This window comes from Xenopus laevis, chromosome 5L (assembly GCF_017654675.1).
Source record: "Xenopus laevis strain J_2021 chromosome 5L, Xenopus_laevis_v10.1, whole genome shotgun sequence".
In the NCBI taxonomy this organism is placed as follows: Eukaryota; Metazoa; Chordata; class Amphibia; order Anura; family Pipidae; genus Xenopus; species Xenopus laevis.
This window is the reverse complement of record NC_054379.1, coordinates 17,050,175-17,075,558: the sequence shown is the minus strand read 5'-3', so window position 1 is coordinate 17,075,558 and position 25,384 is coordinate 17,050,175. Positions and strand designations below refer to the sequence as shown.

At 42.4% G+C, this 25,384-nt stretch overlaps 1 protein-coding gene across 2 annotated transcripts in view; it reads right to left on the bottom strand.

The window, feature by feature from the left end:
* The window catches only part of capn2.L (calpain 2 L homeolog), a 39,986-nt gene extending 20,135 nt beyond the window's left edge, over window positions 1-19,851 (bottom strand). The window contains exons 1-3 of one of the 2 annotated variants that reach the window (XM_041562125.1): window positions 19,337-19,851; window positions 8,820-8,889; window positions 1,483-1,601 (exon numbers count right to left, since the gene is read on the bottom strand). In XM_041562125.1, the coding sequence (XP_041418059.1) occupies window positions 1,483-1,601; window positions 8,820-8,889; window positions 19,337-19,573 (426 nt within the window). In that variant the 5' untranslated portion in view covers window positions 19,574-19,851. 2 annotated transcript variants of the gene reach the window in all.
* Between the last annotated feature and the right edge of the window lie 5,533 nt (window positions 19,852-25,384).

Sequence of the window (25,384 nt, the reverse complement as noted above, 5' to 3'; positions counted from 1 at the left end):
TATTCATCCAATCCTGGGCTTCCTTTCTGCTAGAGCTGCTATTGTTTCATAGTGTTTATTATTGGCTTCAGGACTCACTGTATTGGTTGAATAGCAACCAATCAAGTATTTTCTTTAATTTTATTAAGATGGACACACACGAACCTATGAGTTTTGGTATGAGTATTAGGGATGCATTAAATCCACTATTTTGGATTCGGCCGAACCCCCGAATCGTTCGTAAAAGATTCGGCTAAATACCGAGCCGAATCCTAATTTGAATATGCAAATTAGGGATGGGAAGGGGAAAACATTTTTACTTCCTTGTTTTGTGATAAAAAGTAACGCGATTTCCCTCCTGGCCTGGCCGGTAAAAATGATGGTTGATCCCAATGTTATTAATAGGGAAAAAGCTAAATATATAGGCAGGCCAGTATTTTTTTCGAGAAAAGGGGGTAACCCTACTTTCTGCTGATCCAGTCATTCACCCAGAAGAATGGAGCAATCAAAGGTGGCTAGATCACGCATACCCCCTTGTAGGTTATCTGTCTATTGGGCCTGATTCCTGACTGGCCAGACACTGTATAGAATTGTCAAGTTAACTTGCAGTCATACATTGTTCAAAACCTGACCCTCTCGGCAGCTACTTGGTCCGTGTATGGGGCTTATGCGACCAATTTTTGCTTAATATCGGCCAGATATGAATAGGATAGCTTTGAAAATTTCATTGGGCAAGAACCATATGGACACATTGATGTGATCCTTATCTTAAAGGTTTGGTCCCATGTATGATACAATTGTTGACCCTACAGCCAACAATCTGCCAACTTTTCATAAAATTTCCACCGGCGAGAGGTGGTGGCAGGAACAAAAAGGGGTGGACTGTGACGTAAAAGGGGCAGGCCATTATGTAAAAGGGTGTGGAGCTTTGGCATGCTATGGCCAGACGGCTGAGAAAAGGTATATTTTGAGAGGATTGGGGGCGGGCCAAGGGCTTTTGCAAATTTACTGGCAGCTACATTGCCAGTAAATTTGTAGTACCGGCCTTTTACCGGCTAGACCGGGTGGCAACCCTATCTGTATGAGACTGGCCAAATTGGGAGCAAATGCACTTGTCGGGCAACCTTGAGGTGGCAGTGTATGGTCTGCAATTTAGTACCTAGAATGACCAGTTATGGGTAAAAAAAAAACCAAAAAAAACCCTGTTCAGTGAGGCTTTCCCTGCTGTGTGCACAAAACAAGTCTAAGAGGTGATTTATTATAGAAAACCCACTATCCCTTTATTTTAATGACAATCTATTCACAAACAAGCACATGACAATGGAGACCTAAAAGTGAGTGCAGTCGCCCTATTGTTCTGATCACCCCACACACCCTGCACAGCCTGCACCTCTTTGCATTAAACAACAATAAACTGATTTCCCTGCAGAATTTCCATTGCAAATAATTGGGTGCAGCGGGCAGAACCCACACAGATATGGGTCTTAAAGGCAGAACAATTACCTGGAAGTGGAATATTCCTGCATATTTCTCCTGAAAGCTCTGGTCCATTGGAACGACCCGGGAAAGAATCTGTTCATTGAGGGTGAGGGAGGCGATGGCTGCAAGAAGCCAGCAGTCACCTACAAGCAAAGGGGGAGTAAGTGTCTATAGGGCTGTTTGTGTACTTATTCCGCTTGGTAAGAGACTCAGCAATGGGTTGGGAGGTATGGCATCATAATATTTTCTTGTATACAGTTACAACATGAAGAAATACTCTCAGGTAGTTTCCCATAAAGCAAATCTTAAGTCTGAATAATTTTCTATGATGTTGGGTGATGCAAATGTTTTTGTTCTGCAATATTGTGGAAATAAACAATTATACAGGCAACTCAAATAAAGTTTTAGCTCTTACAGTGCATTTCTGCCATAGGGCAACTATACACAAAATGATTCACAGCAGTCTTGTGATAAGCCCAAATCTGCAGCTACACAGTGAAACAACGTCTGACTGTATTTATTCAGATGCAGCATTTTTATTTATTCAACAGCAGCACCCTGTTGCACCCAGAACTGGAACATAGGGCTTAAGTGCTCAAAGTGAATCGTTGCGGCTTCTGATTGAAGGAGGAAAGTATTACAGCACTAGTACTGACACTGGTGCTGTCAAGCAAGGAGGCAGGGGTAGATTTCAGCAGGTTGAAGAGCACCCAATGGTAGAGAGGTCGCCCACCTTGATCTGACTGAGCCTGAAGTCTATTGCTGATACCAAGAAGAAGCAATGGGGTTATTAATGTAATCCCAGCAGTCACATTCAGGTCAAACCACTATCTAGTCACTAGGGTAAGTAGAACCCTGCTTTAGGCACCAGTAATGAGCAAAGCTCTATAGTTCCATTATCTCCTTTTCTGGCTAAGGCAAACAAGCCGTCGATTATTAAAGGCATACTGTCATGGGAAAAATTTTTTTTTTTCAAAATGATTCAGTTAATAGTGCTGCTCCAGCAGAATTCTGCACTGAAATCCATTTCTCAAAATAGCAAACAGATTTTTTTATATTCAATTTTGAAATCTGACATGGGGCTAGACATATTGTCAATTTCCCAGCTGCCCCAAGTCATGTGATTTGTGCTCTGATAAACTTCAGTCACTCTTTACTGCTGTACTGCAAGTTCGAGTGATATGACCCCCTCCCTTTTCCCCCCAAGCAGCCAAACAAAAGAACAATGGGAAGGTAACAAGATAACACTCAATAGTAAAAACCCATGTCTCACTGAGACACATTCAGTTACATTGAGATGGAAAAACAGCAGCCTGCCAGAAAGCATTTCTCTCCTAAAGTGCAGGCACAAGTCACATGACCAGGGGCAGCTGGGAAATTGACGAAATGTCTAGCCCCATGTCAGATTTCAAAATTGAATATAAAAAAATCTGTTTGCTCTTTTGAGAAATGGATTTCAGTGCAGAATTCTGCTGGAGTAGCACTATTAACTGGTTCATTTTGAAAAATTTTTTTTTTCCCAAGACAGTATCCCTTTAAGGAGTAACAGCTTTATGCTATTACTTGTATTCAATTATGCTCATTGGCCCAGAATGCTTTATACTAGGGATTCGGTACGGGATTCGGCCAGTGTTCAGCCTTTTTCAGCAGGATACGAATTCGGCCTGGCCAAACCGAATAAGAATTTGCATATGCAAATTAGGGCGGGATGGAAATCCCATGAGTTTTTGTCACAAAACAAGGAAGTAAAAAATGTTTTCCCCTTCCCACCCCTAATTTGCATTTGCAAATTAGGATTCGCTTCGGTATTCGGCCGAATCTATCGCGAAGGATTCGGGGGTTCGGACGAATCCAAAATAGAGGATTCAGTGCATCCCTACTTTATACACACTGGGGGGGGGCTGCATTGATGGAACCAGGTAAGTAAGTTTGGTTCACCTGGGAGGGGAGGCTCTAAATTAAAGGGCACAACAACCTACCCCCTGAGAATTTGTGCAATTTTTAGTTACAGCATTGAAGAAGCCTCGGGACACTGCTCTGCCCCAGAACAGTAAAATGGGTTGGTGTCATCCTCTGGAGTAATTAACCCCTGAAATCCTTCAGTGTATCCTCAGAAGCTGCAGAGAAAAAGTCTTGAAACTGTGATGCATTTTGGCCAGCTGAACGCGCCAGATACTGCATTCTACAGCTGCTATTCAGGTGATGCCTGAAACTTTCAGACTAGAAGTGTTTTATTTCTCTCTCACTTGTGTACAAACATACACACGGTTTGTTCCCATCCAAAGCCGACTCACCTACCTGTGGTTTTTGGAGTGGGAAAAGAAACCAGAGCCCCCAAGGGACGGGATAAACTGTAACTGAATACTTTAACTAAAGAGGACTACAGAGGAGTGACTTGGGGCCTACAATTACCAGGTTGCTTCACATTACATGTATAATAATGACATTATTGCCCTGCACTAAAGTAACAAAGGCCAATTATACCTCCTGCATTGCTCCCTTTTAAAGGATCAATAGACTGCGGGAATGTTTAGCCGTCAACATGGATTTATGCAGCTGTTACCCTTGAGTACGAGGTAACCTCTTATTCTGACAGAGAAAAGGAAATTGGTCATAAATAGAGACAGGTTGTTTGTTTGAGTAATGTAGAATCTATGGACTGGCACAATGGTACTAGTTGGTGCTGAAGATTCTACTGCAGGTGGCACGCAAAGGGTTAAACAGAACATTATACGTAAAGGCGCTGCTGTATTTTGGATAAGAGATTTCCAAATCATATATCCTATATCTGTAGTACAAAGGAAATGTCAAAATAATGTATATTCAAAACGAGTCCAATAAATACATACATTGTGATTGACTCAGTCAGTCTGTCTGTCTCTTATTATTATTATTACACAGTAAACATAGAGCATGGCAGCAAAATCATTTCTGGGGCCCAGGAAACTAAAATCATAACCTATGACTAAGGGATAACTCCCGAAACGCGTTAGGTTTTTCCAGCAGGAACTCCAATAAACCCCATTTTCAGAAGTGCCGTCTGCCTTTCGAGTTTTGTTGTGTTTACAGTGGGGACACTGTCTGACTGAGCACCTGGCTTGAGGGGAGAGCGGTGAGCAGTTTGCGGTCCTTTTTTGCTCTTTTATCTATAAAATCATATATTGTTCCCTAGCGGCTCAATGGGCAATAAAAGCTTATAGCCTATATATATATTTGTTCAACATGACCTTATTAGACGTATAGAACTTGTCTTGTGTTCTATTATCAAGCACTGATGGACATTTGTCATCATTTGATATCTGCCTCCCCCTCTAACTAGGCTACTACATTTAAATAAAGATAATGTGCTCTGTATAAACAAACCCCTTCCTATTCTAAACTGCAGTCTGTCTTCGATTTTGCGATAAGGAGGGGTTCATTATACAGAGGGATTACCTATGAATTGATTATTTAATTAACTGCCTTCTCCTACTCTTAAAAGGATTCTGTCGTGATTTTATGGTGTCGTTTTTATTTCTAAATTACACTGTTTAGAGTGTAAATAATTCACTCTACAATATAACATTTCATTCCTATTTTTTTTAGTTGTAATATTGGTTTGTAGGCAGCCATCTTAGTTCATTTTGCCTGGTCATGTACTTTCAGAAAGAGCCAGCACTTTAGGATAGAACTGCTTTCTGGCAGGCTGTTGTTTCTCCTACTCAATGTAACTGAATGTGTCTCAGTGAGACCTAGCTTTTACTATTGAGTGCTGTTCTTAGATCTACCAGGCAGCTGTTATCTGGTTACCTTCCCATTGTTCTGCTCATGGGCTTTTGGGGGGAAAGGGAGGGGGTGATATCACTCTAACTTGCAGTATAGCAGTAAAGAGTGACTGACGTTTATCAAAGTACAAGTCACATGACTAGGGGCACCTGGAAAACTGACAATATGTCTAGCTCCATGTCAGATTTCAAAAAAAATCTGTTTGCTCTTTAGAAAAACGGATTTCAGTGCAGAAGACTGTGGAGCAGCACTATTAACGGATGTGTTTTGAAAAAAACAGGTTTTCCCGTGACAGTATCACTTTAAGAACCATGTAAGTTAAAAATTAAAACTGTTTTCAGTTTCAGTCTTTGTCCTGCATAGTGCTTGAAATAACACAAACCAAATATATGTTTTACATAAAAACAACAGGCAGAATAGGGGGGAGGGGGTGTTTCTCCTTTAAAGGGGTGGTTCACCTTTAAGGTAACTTTTATTATGTTATAGAACGGCCAATTCTAAGCAACTTTTCATTTTTTATAGTTTTATAGTTATTTGCCTTCTTCTTCTGACTCTTTGCATCTCTCAAATGGGCGTCTCTGATTCCCTTCTAAAAAACAAATGCCGTGTAAAGGTGGCCATAGACGCAAAGATCTGCTCATTTGGGACATCGCCAAACGAGCCAATCTTTCCCCGATATGCCACTAACTGGCATGGCTATATCGGGGGTAATCTGAACGTCCGGCCCTATGGCCGAACGATCAGATTGCGATGAGAGCACAATGGGCTCTGGCGGGACGGTCGGGACAAAATCAAACCTGTCCGATCGGCCAAACGACCGATGTCCGCCGGACGAAAAATGTCGGGAATCTCCACACACGGTCTGAAAATCGTACGAATCCTCGATTCGTACGATAGGATCTTTGCGTCTATGGCCACCTTAAGGCTAGAAATGTATTGTTATTGTTACTTTTTATTACTGATCCTTCTATTCAGGCCTCTCCTATTCATATTCCAGTCTCTTATTCAAATCAGTGCATGGTTGCTAGGGGAATTTGGACCCAAGTTACCAGTTTGCTTAAGATGCAAACTGGAGAGCTGCTGAATAAAAAGCTCAATAACTCAAAAACCTTCAATAATAAAAAATGAAAATAAATTGCAAATTGTTTTAGAATTTCGCTCTCTACATCATACTAAAAGTTATCTCAACCCCTTTAAACACCACATCACTACCAGTCTCCATGTTCTTCATGTAACAAGGGTTAACCCCATACAATGCAACAATGAACATAAGGATATTTTGCTTGTGTCTTCAGCTATTCTACTTCCATACAGAAATCCACAGTGTTCTTTAATCTGTGTCTCTGTGAATAAGAAATGATCAGGGTTGCGCTACCATCCATCATTATATAATTACACTAATTGGTACGAGGGAGACACATTGCAAAGTTTCCTCTTGGTGTCCTGCCAAAGTCAGCTGATTGGCACCGGACTACTAAACGGCGCAGCACTGGGAAAGGGGAAGTAGTAACCTCAGAGGAATGTGAATGAAAACAAAACAGGCGCTGATGTATTGTGATGGTGCAACACTAAGGGGCAAATTCACTAAACGCCGAAGCGCCTAATGCCAGCGTGAATGCGCCAGAGTAGCGCATTTTCGTTAATTCGCCGATTCACTAACGGGCACTGGAGTAAATTCGCGAGTGTTACTTCGCACCCTTACGCCTGGCGAATTTGCAAAACGGACGTAACTACGCAAATTCACTGACGCGCGAATTATTCTGAACGCTACCTTTTACGCCAGACTTCCTTTGCCACCTCAGACCAGGCGAAGTGCAATAGAGTAGATAGGGATTGCTTCAAAAAAAGTTAAACATTTTTCTAAGTCACAAAAACGCTGGCGTCTTTTAATTTTTTATGGATGATAGGCTGAAAAAGATCGAAAATTTTTTTGGGGCTCCCCTCCTTCCCCCCTACATTTCCTAACTCATGGCAACTTAACTATACAGTGGGCACATGTGTAGGGCAAAATAAACATTTTATTTGCTGTTTTGAAGGTTTCCCAGGCTTGTGTGCTGCTCCTACTTATACCTCCATTGTAACTTCAATTTGTCGCCATATGCAAATTAACCATCGCTAGCGTAACTTTGCTTGGCAAATTAACGCTAGCGCAACTTCGCAACCGTACGCAACAACGATTCTTAGTGAATTTCCCACTAAGACTCCCACAGAGAAGGTAAGAATGAAGACTGCAATTTAGGAACACTGATGGGTGTGATGTACAAGTAGTTGTCATGGAATCTTCTATTTATACACTCAGCAGAGCATGGAGCGTTGGCTGCCATAATCCAGACGGTGCAAGTGGTCATTTCTCCTTCTGCGGAATTGTAGGCAACCCTGGAGATTCATTACTTGAACCAAAGCCATGAATCAATGCGCAGAAACAGGATTGATCTTTCTGCCAAGTTACCTGTATATACAGACATCCAGAGAATATACAGTGACATCCAGAGAAGAGCTCTGTATTGGTTTATCCTGCCTCAATGAAAGGGAAACTGAAGTCCAACAACAATTATGCTATAAATGCTGCATTTTATATCCTGAATGTACTGTACCAGCCCAGAGGTACAGCAATGATCCAGCCCTTCAAAGTTGTCCCCAGCAGATAGAGTTGCCACCTTCCTGGTATTTTACCGACCGGGCCATAAACATGATGGTTGATCCCAATGTTATTAATAGGGAAAAAAGAAAAGGTGGCAACCCTACCAGCAGCTCCCCATCTTCTGATCTTGATAGGCCATCTTTTGTGTGTCAGTGGCACTGCACATGCTCAGTGAGCTCTGGGCTGCTGAGGAGAAGCTAAGCTTAGGGGTCAGGGGAAATCATCAAGCTGAAAGTGTGGTCTCATCTGTCATAGAAGCTGATGCTGCAGGGCGAATCTATGCACTGGGTTATACGGTGCCATGTAATTTGAATCTGAATAATTAATCAGCCTTGTATTGTGACTATTATATTGTATATTGTGAGTGGGTCCCTAAGCTCAGTAAGTGACAGCAGCACAGAGCATGTGCAGTGAATCAGCAGAAAAGAAGACGGGGAGCTACTGGGGCATCTTTGGAGACACAGATCTTTACTGCTAAAGGGCTGTGGTACAGAAACCCAAAACATATTATGCAACATGATTATTTCATTTTTATTTTAGAAAACAGGAAATTTAGTTCTCCTTTAAATCTGACCCCCTAGAAAACCAAATACAGACTGATGTGGTTACTGCGTTGCCATAGAGAACAGCACACTCTTTGCTTTCAGCTTCCTACTTGATCTACTCTCGTCCTACTGAACTACATCGCCAGGGGACGTTTGTGGTCTGGACAAAGAGCAGCGCATGGTTCCATTATTGTAGAATATTTGGCCCTTGCTGCTCTCTGTGTCCAACCCACTAATGAGTTAGTGCTCCTCTAGGTCTGTTATGTGTTGTCTGGTACAGAAGTGATTGCTATCACTGATGCTCATATTTCTACTCTCACACCAAGATTCTATAAGCCCCCAAATGATAAGACTGCTCCCATCTAACACGCAGTAACATAGTTACCCTGGTCCATTGCTCTCATTCTTACCCAGGGCTCCCTGGCAGATATCAGTCCGAGTTGCTCCACCTGCGATGAACTGAGGGCTTGAGCACAGGTCCTGCAATAAAAAAACAGAAAAATTCCATTAGGTTCTCAGCAAGGTGATAGTTTGCATCTGGGTAACATACAAAGTAACTGGGATCATATGAAGCACATTGAGTGACTGAGAAATGAATGAGTAGCTTAGGGGGTTCCAGTAGCAACATTTTCATGGAGTAACTTATAGACCAGTTTCTTAACCTTAGATTGACTACAATTCCCAGAATGCTCTAACTTTTAATAATATTTTAAAGAATGACCATCAACTACAGGGGACGTTCCGACGGGTCATATCAGGCCACAAATTGGCCAGGTATCGATCAGGCAGGTTTGATTTTTCCTGGTGACCGCATCACCTAGTTGATGTGGTCCTCGTCCTGTCGACGTCATTTCCTTTGTTGTAATCCGATTGTTTGGCCCTAGGGCCGAACCATCAGATTAACGCAATATTGCCTTGCCTTTGGTGGGCATATCGGGTTAAGATCCACTCGTTTTATGACCTTGACAAAGCAGTGGATCTTATTGTGTATGACCTTAAAGGGATACTGTCATGGGAAAAAACATTTTTTTCAAAATGAATCAGTTAAAGGAAAACTATACCCCCAAAATGAATACTTAAGCAACAGATAGTTTATATCAAATTGAATGACATATTAAAGAATCTTACCAAACTGGAATATATATTTACATAAATATTGCCCTTTTACATCTCTTGCCTTGAACCACCATTTCGTGACTCTATCTGTGCTGCCTCAGAGATCACCTGACCAGAAATACTACAACACTAACTGTAACAGGAAGAAGTGAGGAAGCAAAAGGCAGAACTCTGTCTGTTAATTGGCTCATGTGACCTTACATGTGGTCTGTATGTGTACACAGTGAATCCTACGATCTCAGGGGGAGGCCCTTATTTTTTAAAATGGCAATTTTCTATTTATGATTACCCAATGGCACATACTACTAAAAAAGTATATTATTATGATAATGGTTCCTTTACATGAAGCAGGGTTTTACACATGAGCTGTTTTACTCAGTATCTTTTAATAGAGACCTACATTGTTTGGGGGGTATAGTTTTCCTTTAATAGTGCTGCTCCAGCAGAATTCTGCACTGAAATACTTTTCTCAAAAGAGCAAACATATTTTTTTATATTCAATTTTGAAATCTGACATGGGGCTAGACATATTGGCAACTTCCCAGCTGCCCCAAGTCATGTGACTTGTGCTCTGATAAACTTCAATCACTCTTTACTGCTGTACTGCAAGTTGGAGTGAGATCACCCCCTCCTTTTCCCCCCCCAGCAGCCAAAACAAAGGAACAATGGGAAGGTAACCAGATAGCAGCTCCCTAACACAAGATAACAGCTTCCTGGTAGATCTAAGAACAGCAATCAATAGTAAAATCCAGGTCCCACTGAGACACATTCAGTTACATTGAGAAGGAAAAACAGCAGCTTGCCAGAAAGCATTTCTCTCCTAAAGTGCAGGCACAAGTCACATGACTGGGGGCAGCTGGGAAATTGACAAAATGTCTAGCCCCATGTCAGATTTCAAAATTGAATATAAAAAATCTGTTTGCTCTTTTGAGAAATGGATTTCAGTGCAGAATTCTGCTGGAGTAGCACTTTTAACTGATGCGTTTTGAAAAAAACATGTTTTCTGATGACAGGATCCCTTTAAGTTGGAGAATGAGGAGCTAAGGTTGTAGGGAACAGACAGAGGAGTTAAGGTTGTTGGAAAGGTACAGAATAGCTGAGGTTGTAGGGAAGGGACAGAGTAGCTCAGACTGTAAGTAGCAGATTGAGTAGCTAAGGCTGTAGGGAGGAGAGTAGTAGAAGAGGTTGGGTGAGAGACAGTCTGAGGTACAAAGGTTATGAGTAACATAATACAAAAAAGCACCATTATATCTAATCAATCCACAGCCATAAAATCTATTGACTGTACTGTTCTCATTTATTATTGCATCTGATATCTACACAATGGCTTTGCTACCGGATATGACACAAACTGGACCCTCTTGCTGAAAGCTATTTAAAGGGAAAGTTCACCTTAAAATAAACTTTATGAATATCTCATAGATTAACCTATTCTAAGCAACTTTTTTAATTATCATGAAATATGGGGAACATGAAAAAAAAATAACCATTTAGACACGAGACGTAAAACATATCTGGTTTATTGCGGTTTGTGGGAGCAATGGAATGAGCCCCTGGGAAGCAGTGGGCACAGAAGCCTCAGGACAGAGGTAAGACCTATCAGCTTGGGGCAGGGGGAGTTATATACGGTATATAGTACAAAGGCACAGTAGCAACAGTAAAACTGAAGAAGTATAAAATAAGGAATTTAATGCAGTTTGCCTCATTATATTTGCAGTCAGAAGAAATCATTTAATTAGAGTTTAATTTCCTTGGTAATTGGCTAATTATACCGCTGGGAATAGGGAATAACATTACTGGGCTCATTAGCTGAGCAATAGACAGGGTTCCCTATAAACTTCCATCAGTGTCGAGTTTTACTGCTCCCAATTTGGCCCCAGGTGCAAAATCTATCACGACACTTATTTATATCAGGAGGATCCCAGTGATGTCACAATTACACATAACCTATGGGGCAGTGTTGCATTATGTGAATGTATATATCATTTGCTGTATTTGGTTTACTGTGTGCGGGTGCATGGGCCGTCATCTTAGGAAACTTCATGCACCTATAACATAATATCATTTACATGCATTTTTTGGTTTGATTTAACCCCAACCCGACGTTGGCTCTCTCAGCATTGCACCAATGTTTTATAGAGACGAGGATTTCTGCTCCAGTACAAGAGCATCTGCCATAACCTCCCCTGGGATTAGCAGGAATAAACCTATTATCACTAAGTAGTTTAGTAACTCAATTAACCAGTATTCTGTATTGGCAGCGCTAGTCATTTACATTTACTGTAACACCACAAATCAGGAGAGCTGGACGGGGCAATATCATTAGTGGACAGGTATTAACATGTGGGTAAATATAAACAAAGTGCTGCAAACTTCACCTTATTATTATTCTAAGGTGAAGTTTGCAGCACTTTGTTTACGTTTATGTAACATGGTCAGCAAAACCCCTACTTCTATATCACCATAGTAGCCAAAGTGAGTTTATCGAGGTTGACAGATTAAAAAGGTAAACCTGCTAATATCAGTTAAGTAAATAATTGTGATGTTTCAGTCCACTCCCAAAATCTGCCCCAACCTCTACTCATTATTGGGTAAGCTCAACCCTTTGAGAAGTCTTGCCTAAACCATAATAAATGAAAAGAATGAAAAAATGGGAGAAGCAGAAAAGCCTGTTCCACAAAGTAGGAAGAACGGAATTAGCAGGGGAAAATTTATTTCTCGAAATGTAAAAAAAAAAAAAAAAAATTCCCATATGGGAATCCGTGGGCTACCCCTTTAAAGCTGCTGCTCTAGGCACAGGCCCTCGAGTGCCTATATGGTAATTTTTAACAGCCTCTCGCAAAAAAAAAAAAAAAATCTTTTGACAGCAACCATGGCCTGCTGGTGTTTTGCATGCCTGCTGCCGCTAGTTTGCTACAGGTGGTGAAGTTTGAGGTTGGAGAGGGGGACCTACTATACAGCAGACCCCAAGGTCTAGGCCCCCATGTCTCCCCATGACGGAGGGTCTACTGTATTATTATTATTTCTCCTCTACTTTACATTTTCAGGTTATGTTCTCCTGCTACCTGCCAAACCCAGACGTTTCATTCAGATTGTCAGATGGCAAAATGACATTTATTTCTCTAGAACAGGGGTCCCCGACTTTTTAACCACATTCAAAAGTAAAAAGAAGGGGGAGCAATTTCAGTATGTAAAAAGTTCCTGGGAGTGCCAAATAATCGCTGTGATTGTGTATTTGGTAGCCTCTATGTGGACTGGCAGAAAGCTCTTTTTGGCCATAACCCTGTTTTTTATGCACTTAAAACTTGCCTGGAATCCAAAAATAAGCACCTGCTTTGAGGCCACTGGGAGCAATATCTAAGGAGTTGGCGTTGGGGAGCGACATGTTGATCGTGAGCCACTGGTTGGAGACCACTGTTCTACAAAATGCATTTCCTTGTTTCCAGAGGCCAATAGCAGTGCCTTAAATCAGTGCCGGCAAGCTTAGCATGCCCAACCAACTGCCCCGTGATCGCCCTGCCCAACAGTAAAGTGATTCTGCACTGTAATGCTGCTCCGTCTGTAAGCCAAACTATGGGAACATAGGCAGGAAGAATAGCTATGTGCCTTGCACCCCCTTTCTGTTGTGCCATAAGCACGTGACTCTTTTGCCTACCCCTAGTTCCTTCCTTGCTTTATACTAATCCAGCCAACCCCTGGCATTGCCCATGGTGATGTTATGCTTGCTAGCCTTTGATCCCCCATAAAAGGCCCACATTCCCTACAAATAGTTCCTATGCTGACATTGCTCAGCAGTGACATTGGGCTCAGCAGAGAGTGTTCCATCCAGGACATGGCAATTGAATTGGACAGTCTCAATACATTTGGTCATATACATATTGATATAGGCGAGTGGGAGACACACATGAAGCCAAGCCTGCTGTGCTAAAGTCGCCCGAGGGGAGTAACGTGATAGGATTCCCAGCTGAGGGTGGTGCTGAGGAGTGAGTCACGGGTTAAGCTCTGATAACTGGTCGGATGATTTTCTAACAAGGAAAAAACAACATTTTGCCTTTCTCTGACGTGTGAGGTTAAGCCAACAGCTTCCAGCCATACAAAATAATCTGCAGCTTTAAACATCTGAATTTGTCGCATAAACACTGTATAAATATTTCGAAAAAAAAGCCATAAGCGTGAGATGCTCATATTCCTATCAGAAAAGAATAAAGGCACAACGTTATATAAAGAACAATATTAATACTGATGTTTGCACCCAGAATGAGTTATCCAAATACAATAAGGCACGAAAAGCCCAAATCTCCACCCAAAAAGAAAACCATCAAAAGACCAGGGAAGCAGAATAGGGTGTGTTTCACTAAAGGAACTGCACAGAGTTGATACATTAAATAAAGGGCAAATATAATAACAATACAACATGGGAGGGGAGTAGAGGGAAATCCTTTCGGTTATGGCTTAGAGTCTTTTCTCAGCCTTTATGTACATAGAAGTTTGGGTTGGTCATTATGTTCCAGTGTTCTACGGGGTTTTGCCCAATTATGGGATAAGAAAACAAAACCGGTTGAGCAAGACTTTTTGTCAACGGATCAATAAAGACATTTTTGTCTTCAAAATGCACTTTTTTCAGCAACACTGGCTAACAACTCACCTGAACCTGCAACTCCAGCCTCTTGTCAGCTGATCTGGGCCAGCGCCTGTGCAATCGGACTACTGGTCCCCGGGCCAGGTAATAGCTTCAGTTAGGGTTGCCACCTTTTCTGGAAAAAAATACTGGCCTTCCTATATATTTATATTTTATTCCTATTAATAACATTGGGATCAACCATCATTTTTACCGGCCAGGCCAGTAAAATACCAGCCAGGTGGCAACCCTAGGTTCAATCCAATCAGGGCAAGTAATTGGGTATCTTATCCATTTAAAGCAACACCTTACAATATCTGAGAATTAAAATTTTCACCCCCACTCCCAGTCTGCCCCTTCCTTATTTCCAGACCACCCACTTCCTTGTGGCCCTTTATAAATGCTTGTTAGTATTAAGAATAACAATTTAGATTGTTGTTGGAAGGTTGGGAGTTAAAGGGATGGTTATTAGTATTTATTTAGTATGTTATAGAATGGCTTATTCTAAGCAACTTTTCAATTGGACTTCGCTTTTTCTTTTTTTTTTTATTATTTTTGAATTATTTGTCTTCTTCTTCTGACTCTTTCCAGGTTTCAAATGGGGGTCACTGACCCCATCTAGAAAATGAATGCTCTGTAAAGCTAAACATTTATTGGTATTGCTACTTTTTATTACTCATCTTTCTATACAGGTCTACCCTATTCATATTCCCATCTCTTAGTCTTATCAGTGCATGGTTGCTAGGGTAATCTGGTTTCAGCAACCAGACTGCTGAAACTGCACACTAGAGAGGCACTGAATAAAAAGCTAAATAACTCAAAAACCACAAATAATAAAAAATTAAAACCAATTACAAATTGTCTCAGAATATCACTCTCTACATGATACTAACAGTTAATTTAAAGGTGGACAACCCCATTAAACTGCAGGAGCCTGGGAGTATTGACTGTGGTGTGATCCTGTTGTATTAGTTAAATGAGAATGGCGGGCTGGATGTGTAGATAAAATGGTCATATAAACTAAATCCTTCGTGTCAATATTGGGGTGTGGCCTGTGCTCTTGTAGACAAATATCTATATCACTTGCCTCAAACTTCTTCCAACCCATAGGCCAGCACTGTGGCAGGATTAACCCACTGCAGACTGCAATAAAAGCAAACACAGGCCAAGAAATCCCAGACATGCATCGATTGGCTGCAGCATTGTGAGTTCAAGGCGACCAACTGCACTTCAGGCTTTTGGAATAATAAGGCCGAGGTCACACATGGCGTTTTTACGGTTCGTTTTTAAAAACGTGCGTTCGAGCATAATAACGCCAAAGAAACCACACACGCATGCCTGCAGTTTTCTTTTCCCAGCATGCATTTCTGTTTTTCCTCATTCCCCACAAGTCCACTCGGAAGAGTTTTAGTAAACTTTAGTGAAAATAAAGCCAAACTGAAAACCAATTTACATGCAAAATGTAGCCGGGCTGATTGTCAATACCGCAGATACGTATATACAATCCACCTCGAGAGAGTTAAGCCGCCATATTGAAAATAGGGGGCGTATTTCAGTAGGGTATTTACGCTCGGCTCCACGTTTTAAAAAACACACTTAGGGCCCTTACACACGGGCGTTTTTTTGCTGCACTCCCCTGCGCTCTGCTTGCTTCCGTTCAGCCACAGGGGAGCGCAGGAGTAAACGCACTCAATTATTGTGAAGGGGGCTGTACTCACACAGACGCATGTAAGCGCCAAACTAGGGATGCACCGAATCCACTATTTCGGATTCGGCCAAATCCTTGAATCCTTGGTGAAAGATTCGGCCAAGTACCGAACCAAATCCTAATCCTAATTTGCATTTGCAAATTAGGGGCAGGAAAGGAAAAAGTGGAAAAAATTCTTCTTTTGTGACGAAAAGTCACGTGATTTCCCTACCCGCCCCTAATTTACATATGCAAATTCAGATTCGGTTCGGCCAGGCACAAGGATTCGGCCGAATCCTGCTGAAAAAGCCCGAATCCTGGACGAATCCCAGATTCGGTGAATCCCTACGCCAAACGCAGGTGGGACGAAGCATGAATGCAGGGGAGCGCAGCAAAAAACGATGTGTGTAAGAGCCCTTAGAGTAAGGGACCATAGCCTCACCTCGTGAGCCTCTCTGGCATTTGCCAGAATCCACAGATTGCCAGTCCAGGTGTGGTTTTCACTTCACAAGAACCTTTCTATTGTTGCGTCTGTTTGGGCCAACATCTTAATTGCACACAGCCAGCTTTAGTTTCATCAAATACTAACGGGGGAATGTAATAAAAATCGCAAACGGAAAAACTATTCGCAATGCGAAAAGTTATGCCTTTGCGCGAACAAATTTTGCTTTGTGCGAATTTAATATAGCTTTTACAAGCCCGGAAACTGTTTAGCGACCACTTCCGACAGTGAAAGACTGTTTGCGAATTTTATAGTTTGCGCCAATGCGCAGTCAATGTAATAAAACTCCTTACTGAAAAAGTCGTTATGTTTGCTCCAAAAGATTACGACACCTTCAAGCACTTCTTATGAGTGCGCAATTAAAATTCGCAATGCGCAATTAAAATTCGCAATGCAATAACAGTTTAAGGAACAATATTACATTGTGAGATGTGGATTTTTAGTCTTATTGGTGCGAATTGTTTTGCTCTTTGCGACTTTTATTACATTCCCCTGTAAGTGTTTTCTCATTATTGCACAGAAGACAGAAATCTGGCAAACGTTGCTTGTTTAAATGGGACACTATGGGAAATAACAATGCTATGAGGCTTGCTGCATGAAAGGTTTACGCATGACAGATCCAATACCTGGATTTCTGTTTTTATAGAAGGTCTATCAGGTTTCCTAGGGCTAAACAGTTTTACAGTATGCGTAAATAATACACACGTGCTACAATTTACATGCGATACATATGGAGAAGATTTGGTGCAAGGAGACTATCTACTATTATATATATATATATATATATATATATACATATATACATATATATACACACTGTGTATTTCTGCTACAAAGCTCACAACTGTCAATTGAATACCTGTGGCCCTGCTGCTTTGCTTACCCTATACTTGCTCTAATACAGCACTGTCCAACTGGAGGCCTGCAGGTCTCACCCAATCCCCGACCCCCGCTTGTGTGGCCCCCACATGAAAGTCTGGCTGCTGTGATTAACTGGTCCCTGCATTGTTCACACCTGAAATTCAGACTGTAAAATCCTGCATTGTTCACACCTGTAAGACCTGTACTGTTCACACCTGTAAGACCTGTACTGTTCACACCTGTAAGACCTGTACTGTTCACACCTTATACCTAGACTGTTCACACCTCATAAAAACTGTCGGTAGAGCTCCGGCATTGTGTCTATGTATGTAGTACAGTATGAACTGTTCAAATTGTTCATCTTAAGGTGGCCATACACGGGCAGATGAAAGTTGCCGACAGACCAAGTCAGCAGCTTATTGGCCAGGGTATTGGGGACCTCCGACAAGCTTCCCCAACCGATATATGGTCAAAAATCTGGCGATCAGGCAGTTTAAAAAATCTGTTTGTTGATACAATCCTTGCGCTGACCGACTGCATTCCTCTCGTTGTGATCGGATTGTCGGGCCCTAGGCCCTGCAACAGGATCCGCAACAATATTGCCCACCTCAAGGTGGATCTGCACATGTATGGCCAACTTTAGAGTGGTCCTGATAGGTTTCCCTGTCTCCTGCCCTATTGTGCCTGTGTGGTATATTCTGTCTGCTCTATGCTCCCAGTGTGTGTCATACTCAGCCTACAAATGAGTGCCCTGCTCTGTCTATAGGAGATGAGCCTGGTATGGATTTGTTTTGTGGGTCTGTTTGGAAATTTTTGTTAGGGGGCCATAAGGTGTTTAATAATGTGCTGATGGTTGCTGTGTTATCCACAGGTGGGCGACATGGATGTCTTAATATGACTTAATTTACTTTAATCACATATGAGTGATGAGTGAGATCCCTGCAGTAATAACCAACCATTGGCTTTAGTGTGCTGCTACCACCATTAATGTACATATGATCTTAAACGTTATTGGGGAACATGGGTGTGGGTTAAAAAAGGGAGTGGTCAACACTGGCTTCATTATCATCCCTTGACCACATAGGCCAGGAAAATTCTGGCCCTCGGTACCGCGGAGCTTGGACAGCAACTGTTGGTATTAAATTAGTGGTGCGTGGTACTATAAGGCTCATATAAAGTATAAATATAAATACTCTAGTGTAATATACAGTACAGAAGTGATACAGTGAGTGTATATAGGAAAGCAGTGGAACTATACTATAGTGTAATATACAGTACAGCAGTGATACAGTGAGTGTATATAGGAAAGCGGTGGGACTATACTATAGTGTAATATACAGTACAGCAGTGATACAGTGAGTGTATATAGGAAAGCAGTGGGACTATACTATAGTGTAATATACAGTACAGCAGTGATACAGTGAGTGTATATAGGAAAGCAGTGGGACTATAATAGTGTAATATACAGTACAGCAGTGATACAGTGAGTGTATATAGGAAAGCAGTGGGACTATAATAGTGTAATATACAGTACAGCAGTAATACAGTGAGCGTATACAGTATAGGAAAGCGGTGGGACTATACTATAGTGTAATATACAGTACAGCAGTGATACAGTGAGTGTAAATAGGAAAGCAGTGGGACTATTCTATAGTGTAATATACAGTACAGCAGTGATACAGTGAGTGTATATAGGAAAGCGGTGGGACTATACTATAGTGTAATATACAGTACAGCAGTGATACAGTGAGTGTAAATAGGAAAGCAGTGGGACTATACTATAGTGTAATATACAGTACAGCAGTGATACAGTGAGTGTATATAGGAAAGCGGTGGGACTATACTATAGTGTAATATACAGTACAGCAGTGATACAGTGAGTGTATATAGGAAAGTGTTGGGACTATACTATAGTGTAATATACAGTACAGCAGTGATACAGTGAGTGTATATAGGAAAGTGTTGGGACTATACTATAGTGTAATATACAGTACAGCAGTGATACAGTGAGTGTATATAGGAAAGTGGTGGGACTGTCAGATTCCAGTACAGCAGAGAAGCAGTGACAGTAGACAGTGAAACAATGATAAGAGCAACTTTAGTGAGTGATACAGAGATGATAGACAGGCACAGCTGCACTTACCGTGGGTCTTTTCCACACCACCCCTTGGGTTTTGCTTGAGTACTGACCCAGCTCTTTGAATCCCAAGGAGGAGTGGATGGCGGGGAAGCTGGGGTCCTTAAACAGGGAGCCGGACTGGAGACACTCATTGCGCAGAGCCTCGAAGTCCTGGTTGAGGTAGGGCAGAGCCTTTTCATTGGTACCAAAGCCACTGGCCCTTGCCCGCTCCTTAGCAAGTCTGTCGGCGACCCCGCTCATGTCGGTGCAGGGCAAGGACACAGAGGAGGCTCTTGTACAGCTGCAGACTCACTCAGTCTCAATCACAATGCCCTGGCACAGACTGCAGAGTAGTAGTAGTAGTAGTAGCAGTAGTAGTAGTAGTAGTAGCAGTAGTAGTAATAGCAGCAGCAGCAGCAGGACTCAGAGGCTGAGGGAGCAGCAGGGAGGGGCCAGAGGAAGAGCAGCAGATACTTCAGACTCCTCCTCCTCACAGGCACCTCGGCTTTACATCACCTCCAGGGTGTGTCTGCCTCCTGCTGCTGCACAAATATATGTGTCACACACCCACTCTCTCCGACCCCTCTTCCCCCGGCACTCTGCATGAGCCACACGCACCTACAGCTCCCGATGCCCTCCCTGTCCTTACTCACAGCACAAACTCTCCAAAAGCCCAATAATGTGTATCATGTGACACGAGGAAATAGAGAGGTTGTTCACCTTTAAATTAACCTTTAGTATGACGTAGAGAGTGATATTCGGAGACAATTTGTAATTGGTTTTCATTTTTTATTATTTTTGGTTTTTGAGTTATTTAGCTTTTTTTTCGTCAGCTCTCCAGTTTGAAGTTTCAGCAATCTGGTTGCTAGGCTCCACATTACCCTAGCAACCATGCATTGATTTGAATAAGAGACTGGAATATAAATAGGAGAGGCCTGAATAGAAAGAGGAGTAATAAAAAGTAACAATAATAATACATTTGTAGCCTTACAGAGCACTTGTTTTTAGATGGGCTCAGTGCAGGGCTAGAACTAGGCACAGAAGGCATGTGCCTCGGGCGCAAAGCGGCGGGTTTGGGGGGCACCAGGCAGGTACCTTTTCTGTCGCCTACCCCCAGTCCGTTCCTCTCTCTCCCCCTGACTCTGTGTTATTTCTCCCTCTTTTTGAGCTTCTGCGCACGTGTGCAATGATTCGCTTGCGTAAGCGCCAATTTGTGTATGCGCACGCTCATCCAGTGCCGCGAATGGCAAGGCTGCCTAGGGACCGGCCCTGCTCTGGGTCAGTGACCCCCATTTGAAAGATGGAAATAGTCAGCAGAAGACAAATAATTGAAACAACTTAAAAAAATTAATAAATAAGGACAACCAATTGAAAAGTTGTATAATGTTCAGAGGGGGTAACAGGGGGTACATCTGCCACTACAGTTTATCTTTTCTGGGTGTGACTGGTGATTCTAAATGACCTATGTGCTTTTAGCCCAATGTATATACATAAGAACCTGGATATGTGTTTAAGGGTTATTTCACCTTTATTTGATATACACCTCCTGACAGGTACAGAATCTTTGTCTAAAACTGGAACCCTAACGGCACCCTAAAAATAAGACTTTATGTGAGTATATAAATAATGTAGCGCATAGACATTATTATATATATCCAGAGCCCAATCACAGGCTGCTGTTATTTCCTGGTGTGAGAGAGGAATACATTAGAGCCCTCGGCCTTTAGTAACTTGCAGAACGGGTTTGGTTTATTTTCACTGGTATTTGTGAGGCTTTAGATCCGACCATTAGAATCCATCATTAAAGATCCACTCAGCTCACATTAAACCACATTTATTCATTACAGCTTTCAGACGTCAGCTTGAGGATATTCATCCAATTTACTGTCACTTCCCCTTGTTATGAGATTGCAGTTAATTGGCCTCCATATAAGCTTCCCTTTTGGGAATTTTCCGCTCCTGCTTTGTGTCCCTTCAGTTTCTATTAAAGGGATGGTTCACCTTTTAAGTTAACTGTTTGTATGTTATAGAATGGCTAATTCTAGACAACTTTTCAGTTGGTCTTCATTGTTTTTTTTTTTTAATAGTTTTTCAATTATTTGCCTTCCTCTCAATCTTTCAAACTTTACAGACCCCATCTAAAAAACAAATACTCTGTAAGGCTTCAAATGTATTGTTACTGCTACTTTTTATGACTCCTCTTTCTATTCAGGCCCCTCCTATTCATATTTCAGTCTCTTATTCAAATCAATGCATGGTTGCTAGGGGAATTTGGAGAATAGCGACCAGATTGCTGAAATTGCAAACTGGAGAGCTGCTGAATAAAAAGTTAAATAACCAGGGCTGGATTTACATAGCGGGCGCCCCAAGACCCACTGCCGTTCGTCGCCCCTGTCCCCTCTTTATTTATGCAAATTTTCATCATTGGGACAGGAGCAATGGGGATTGGCGCACGGGAAATTTAAAAAAAACGATTGTATCTCCTGCACATTCCTAGTGTTCTTGAACAAATGTGGGTGTAGTTGGGCAGCACGCCGCCCCCTAAAATCCTGCCGCCCTAGGCCCGGGCCTTGGTGGCATTTCCACAAATCTGGGCCTGTAAATAATTGAAAAAACAACAATAATAAAAAATAATAACCAATTGCAAATTGTTTCAGAATATCACTTTCTAAATCATAATAAAGGTTAACTTAAAGATGAAAACAAGCTCTGAAAGGTATTTCCGGCTCAGCGTCCAGCTTCAGCCTCACCTTGCCATACATTTCTTAATTTTCTCTTCCCAAGGGCAAAAGTGCTATTCCCCACTTCTGCCCCAAAAGAAGGGACCACTGTAGTCAATGGGGCAGCTGTAGGTCTTAATGGAGCACACAGACCCGGCACAATTCAGGAACTCAGGAAGGTTGAGTGCAAAGTGCAGAAAAATGGTCAATTGCAGATTTTGACATAAACCCCTAAAAAGAAAACAGAAGGAGCATGACCTAGTGCTGAAGTGGACATGGATGGTATGATGTCTCTAGGGCGTGGCCAATGGGAATCAGACAACAAAGTATGATATAGAATTGGAATAAAGCATGCCTCCAAGATGTGTCAAAGCATATAATGTTCTGAGATACTACAGAATTGTAGATATTCTCCAGTACTATGTACAATTCAGCAGGAAGAGTCTCTAGGTTTGCTTGTAGCCTGTACAGAGAGATACCATAAAACTATGGCAGCATAGGTATTCCCCTGTACTAAGCACAATTCAGCAGGAACAGCCCCCTAAATTTGCTCATAGTCTGTACAGAGAGATCCCATAAAACTATGGCAGCATAGGTATTCCCTGTACAAAGCACAATTCAGCAGGAACAGTCCCTAAGTTTGCTCATAGCCTGTACAGAGAGATACCATAAAACTATGACAGCATAGGTATTCTCCTGTACTAAGCATAATTCAGCAGTAACAGTCCCTTAGTTGCTTGTAGTCTGTACAGAGAGATACCATAAAATGATGGCAGCATACAGGGACGGACTGGAGCATTGGGGGCCCACCGGAGCTGCAAGCGAAGGGCCGTCCTGGCAGTCCCCGGTGGCCCAATCCCGACCTTCAATTCCTCGGCCCTCAGCGCACGTATGCGCACACAGAGTGGCGCTAGTTAATTTTTTTATGGGCAAGGGGAGCAGGTCTGGGCCAGTGGGGGCCCACCAAGTTTTTTCCTGGTAGTCTTTGTGTCTATGCTCCCAGTCCGAAACTGGCAGCATAGGTATTCCCCTGTACTAAGCACAATTCAGCAGGAACAGACCCTAAGTTTGATCATAGTCTGTACAAAGAGATGCCATAAAACTATGGCAGCATAGGTATTCCCCTGTACTAAGCACAATTCAGCAGGAACAGCCTCCAAAGCTGGCCATAGACACAAAGATATAGACGTACAAAACAAAGATTTGAACGATTTTTGGAGCGTGTGGATTGACATTTTTCGTGCCATGATGATTGGTTGTTCAGTTGATCAGACAAGTTAAAAGATTTAACGACAAGGCTAGCAACAAGTTCTCTGCATTTATTGCTGTCAATCAATTAAGGCCAGAGCATCATGTGATTTGTTCTCTTTACTACTTTATTTTAATCTGAATGGTTAGTTGCAAGATTGGAACGTACGTTCGTTCATCTGATATAACCTAATAATCTGCACGTCTATGGCCAGTTTAAGTGTGTTCATAGCCTGTACAAAGAGATACCCTAAAGTTATGGCAGCATGGCTATGCCTTGTACCAAACCTAATTCCATCCACCAAGTTATCTCTTAGCCTGTACAGAGAGATACCATACATCTATTTGCTAAATTAGTATACAGTGGCGTAACTACCGGGGGAGCAGGGGCTGCGATTGGGCCAGGGCCAGCACCCCCTAAGAGTCCCCCGGCAGCTCGCATGCCACTGACTTTGGGTGATTCTGGCGGATATCAGGCATACGGAGGGGGACGGGGGGCCCGGCTGCACGCCCCCCGCCCCCCTCTAGTTACGTTCCTGTTAGTATCCCTCCTATACCAAGTATGATCCTGCTGGATACTGTACATAGAGGCACTTTAGCTAAACCAGAGGTGTAACTATAGAGGAAGCAGACTGCCCAGGAGGAATAGGGGCCCCATTAGTCCTAATTCATATACATTTTGGGGGCCTGAAAAATAATTTGCTGTGGGACCCATTAATATCTAGTTATGCCACTGAGCTGCACAGTAAGGGTTGGGGCACACGGGCAGATTCAGGGAGATTAGTCACCTGGTGACAAATCTCCTCTTCTTCGGGGCGACTAATCTCCCCGATCTGCCTTTCCCTGCCTTCTGCCGGCTAAAATGAAAATCGCCTGGAGGCAGGCACTCGGAACGCTTCGTTTTCCAAAGTTGCCTGAAGTTTCCTCGTGAGACAATTACCGGCGACTTCGGAAAACAAAGCGATCCGAGTGCCTCGGGAGATTAGTCGCCCCGAAGAAGAGGAGATTTGTTGTCTGCTGAGTAATCTCCCCGGAACTGCCCATGTGCCCCGACCCTAATGTAGCAAATACTGACAAACTAGAAAGAAATTGGGACTGTTACAGCTTTTTTTTTTGCTGACTAAATGTTACCAGACAAACCCTTTACACACACCTCCCCAGGCAAATTTTGTGAAGACGCCATGCCAAACCCTTGCACAGCCTTGAGGCCATTTGCATGGGAGACGGAGATGTAATTGCAGCTTTATTTTTCCAAATCTACACAACCCTTTCACACCAATCCTAAACAATAATGCACCTCCGCCTCCCTGGGATTCTCTGGAAACTCATAGAAATGTATCAGGTCAGAATAATGTCAGTGACGTTGATATAATCATCTAGTGACTTGTCATGCCCAAGCTGTGGCCAGGGGTACCCCATTAAATCAATGTACCCACAGTTGTGCATGGGCTTTAGCAGAGCCTCAGTTATAAACAAGGCACAGAATCTGCCACAATTCTTCTCTCTTCTAATTTTCATTATTTTGTGCCAACACCTTTTATTCCCTCCAGCCTTTTTTATTGGAAAAATAAAGGTGTGGCTTTGTCCATTCTCCTTCGTTGTGTATTTTGTGTGCAGTGGGTTCTTGTGCAAATAGTGAGTGTGTAAATGTCATGGGTGTTTCTGTGCAGTGTTAGTGGCAGGTTACTAAACAGGGCTCCCAGTGCAGCATTTACACTACAGACGTGTCCTGACACTAGTGGAATGTGGTCAGACCCCTCTAGGCTCCATTCCTCAGCTGCTCTGTACAGTTTGCCTCTGGCTCTGGTGGTTATTCATTATTTGTCTTTGTACTGACTGAGCTCAGGCTGCATCTGACACTCCTGCAAACTATTGTGCCAAATCTGCACCTGAGCAGGCCGAGGCCAAGCAATACATCCCATGGGTGTGGGAAAGAGGAGCAGAAGTTGACTGATTCGGGCACTTTTTTCTGGGGTTAACTCATTATATTGTTCACCTTTCAGTTCACTCAGTGGCTTAACTAGATATTACTGGGCCCCACAGCAAATTATTTTTCAGGCCCCCAAAATGTTTAGAGGTTGACTTGTTTCTCCAATATTTATTG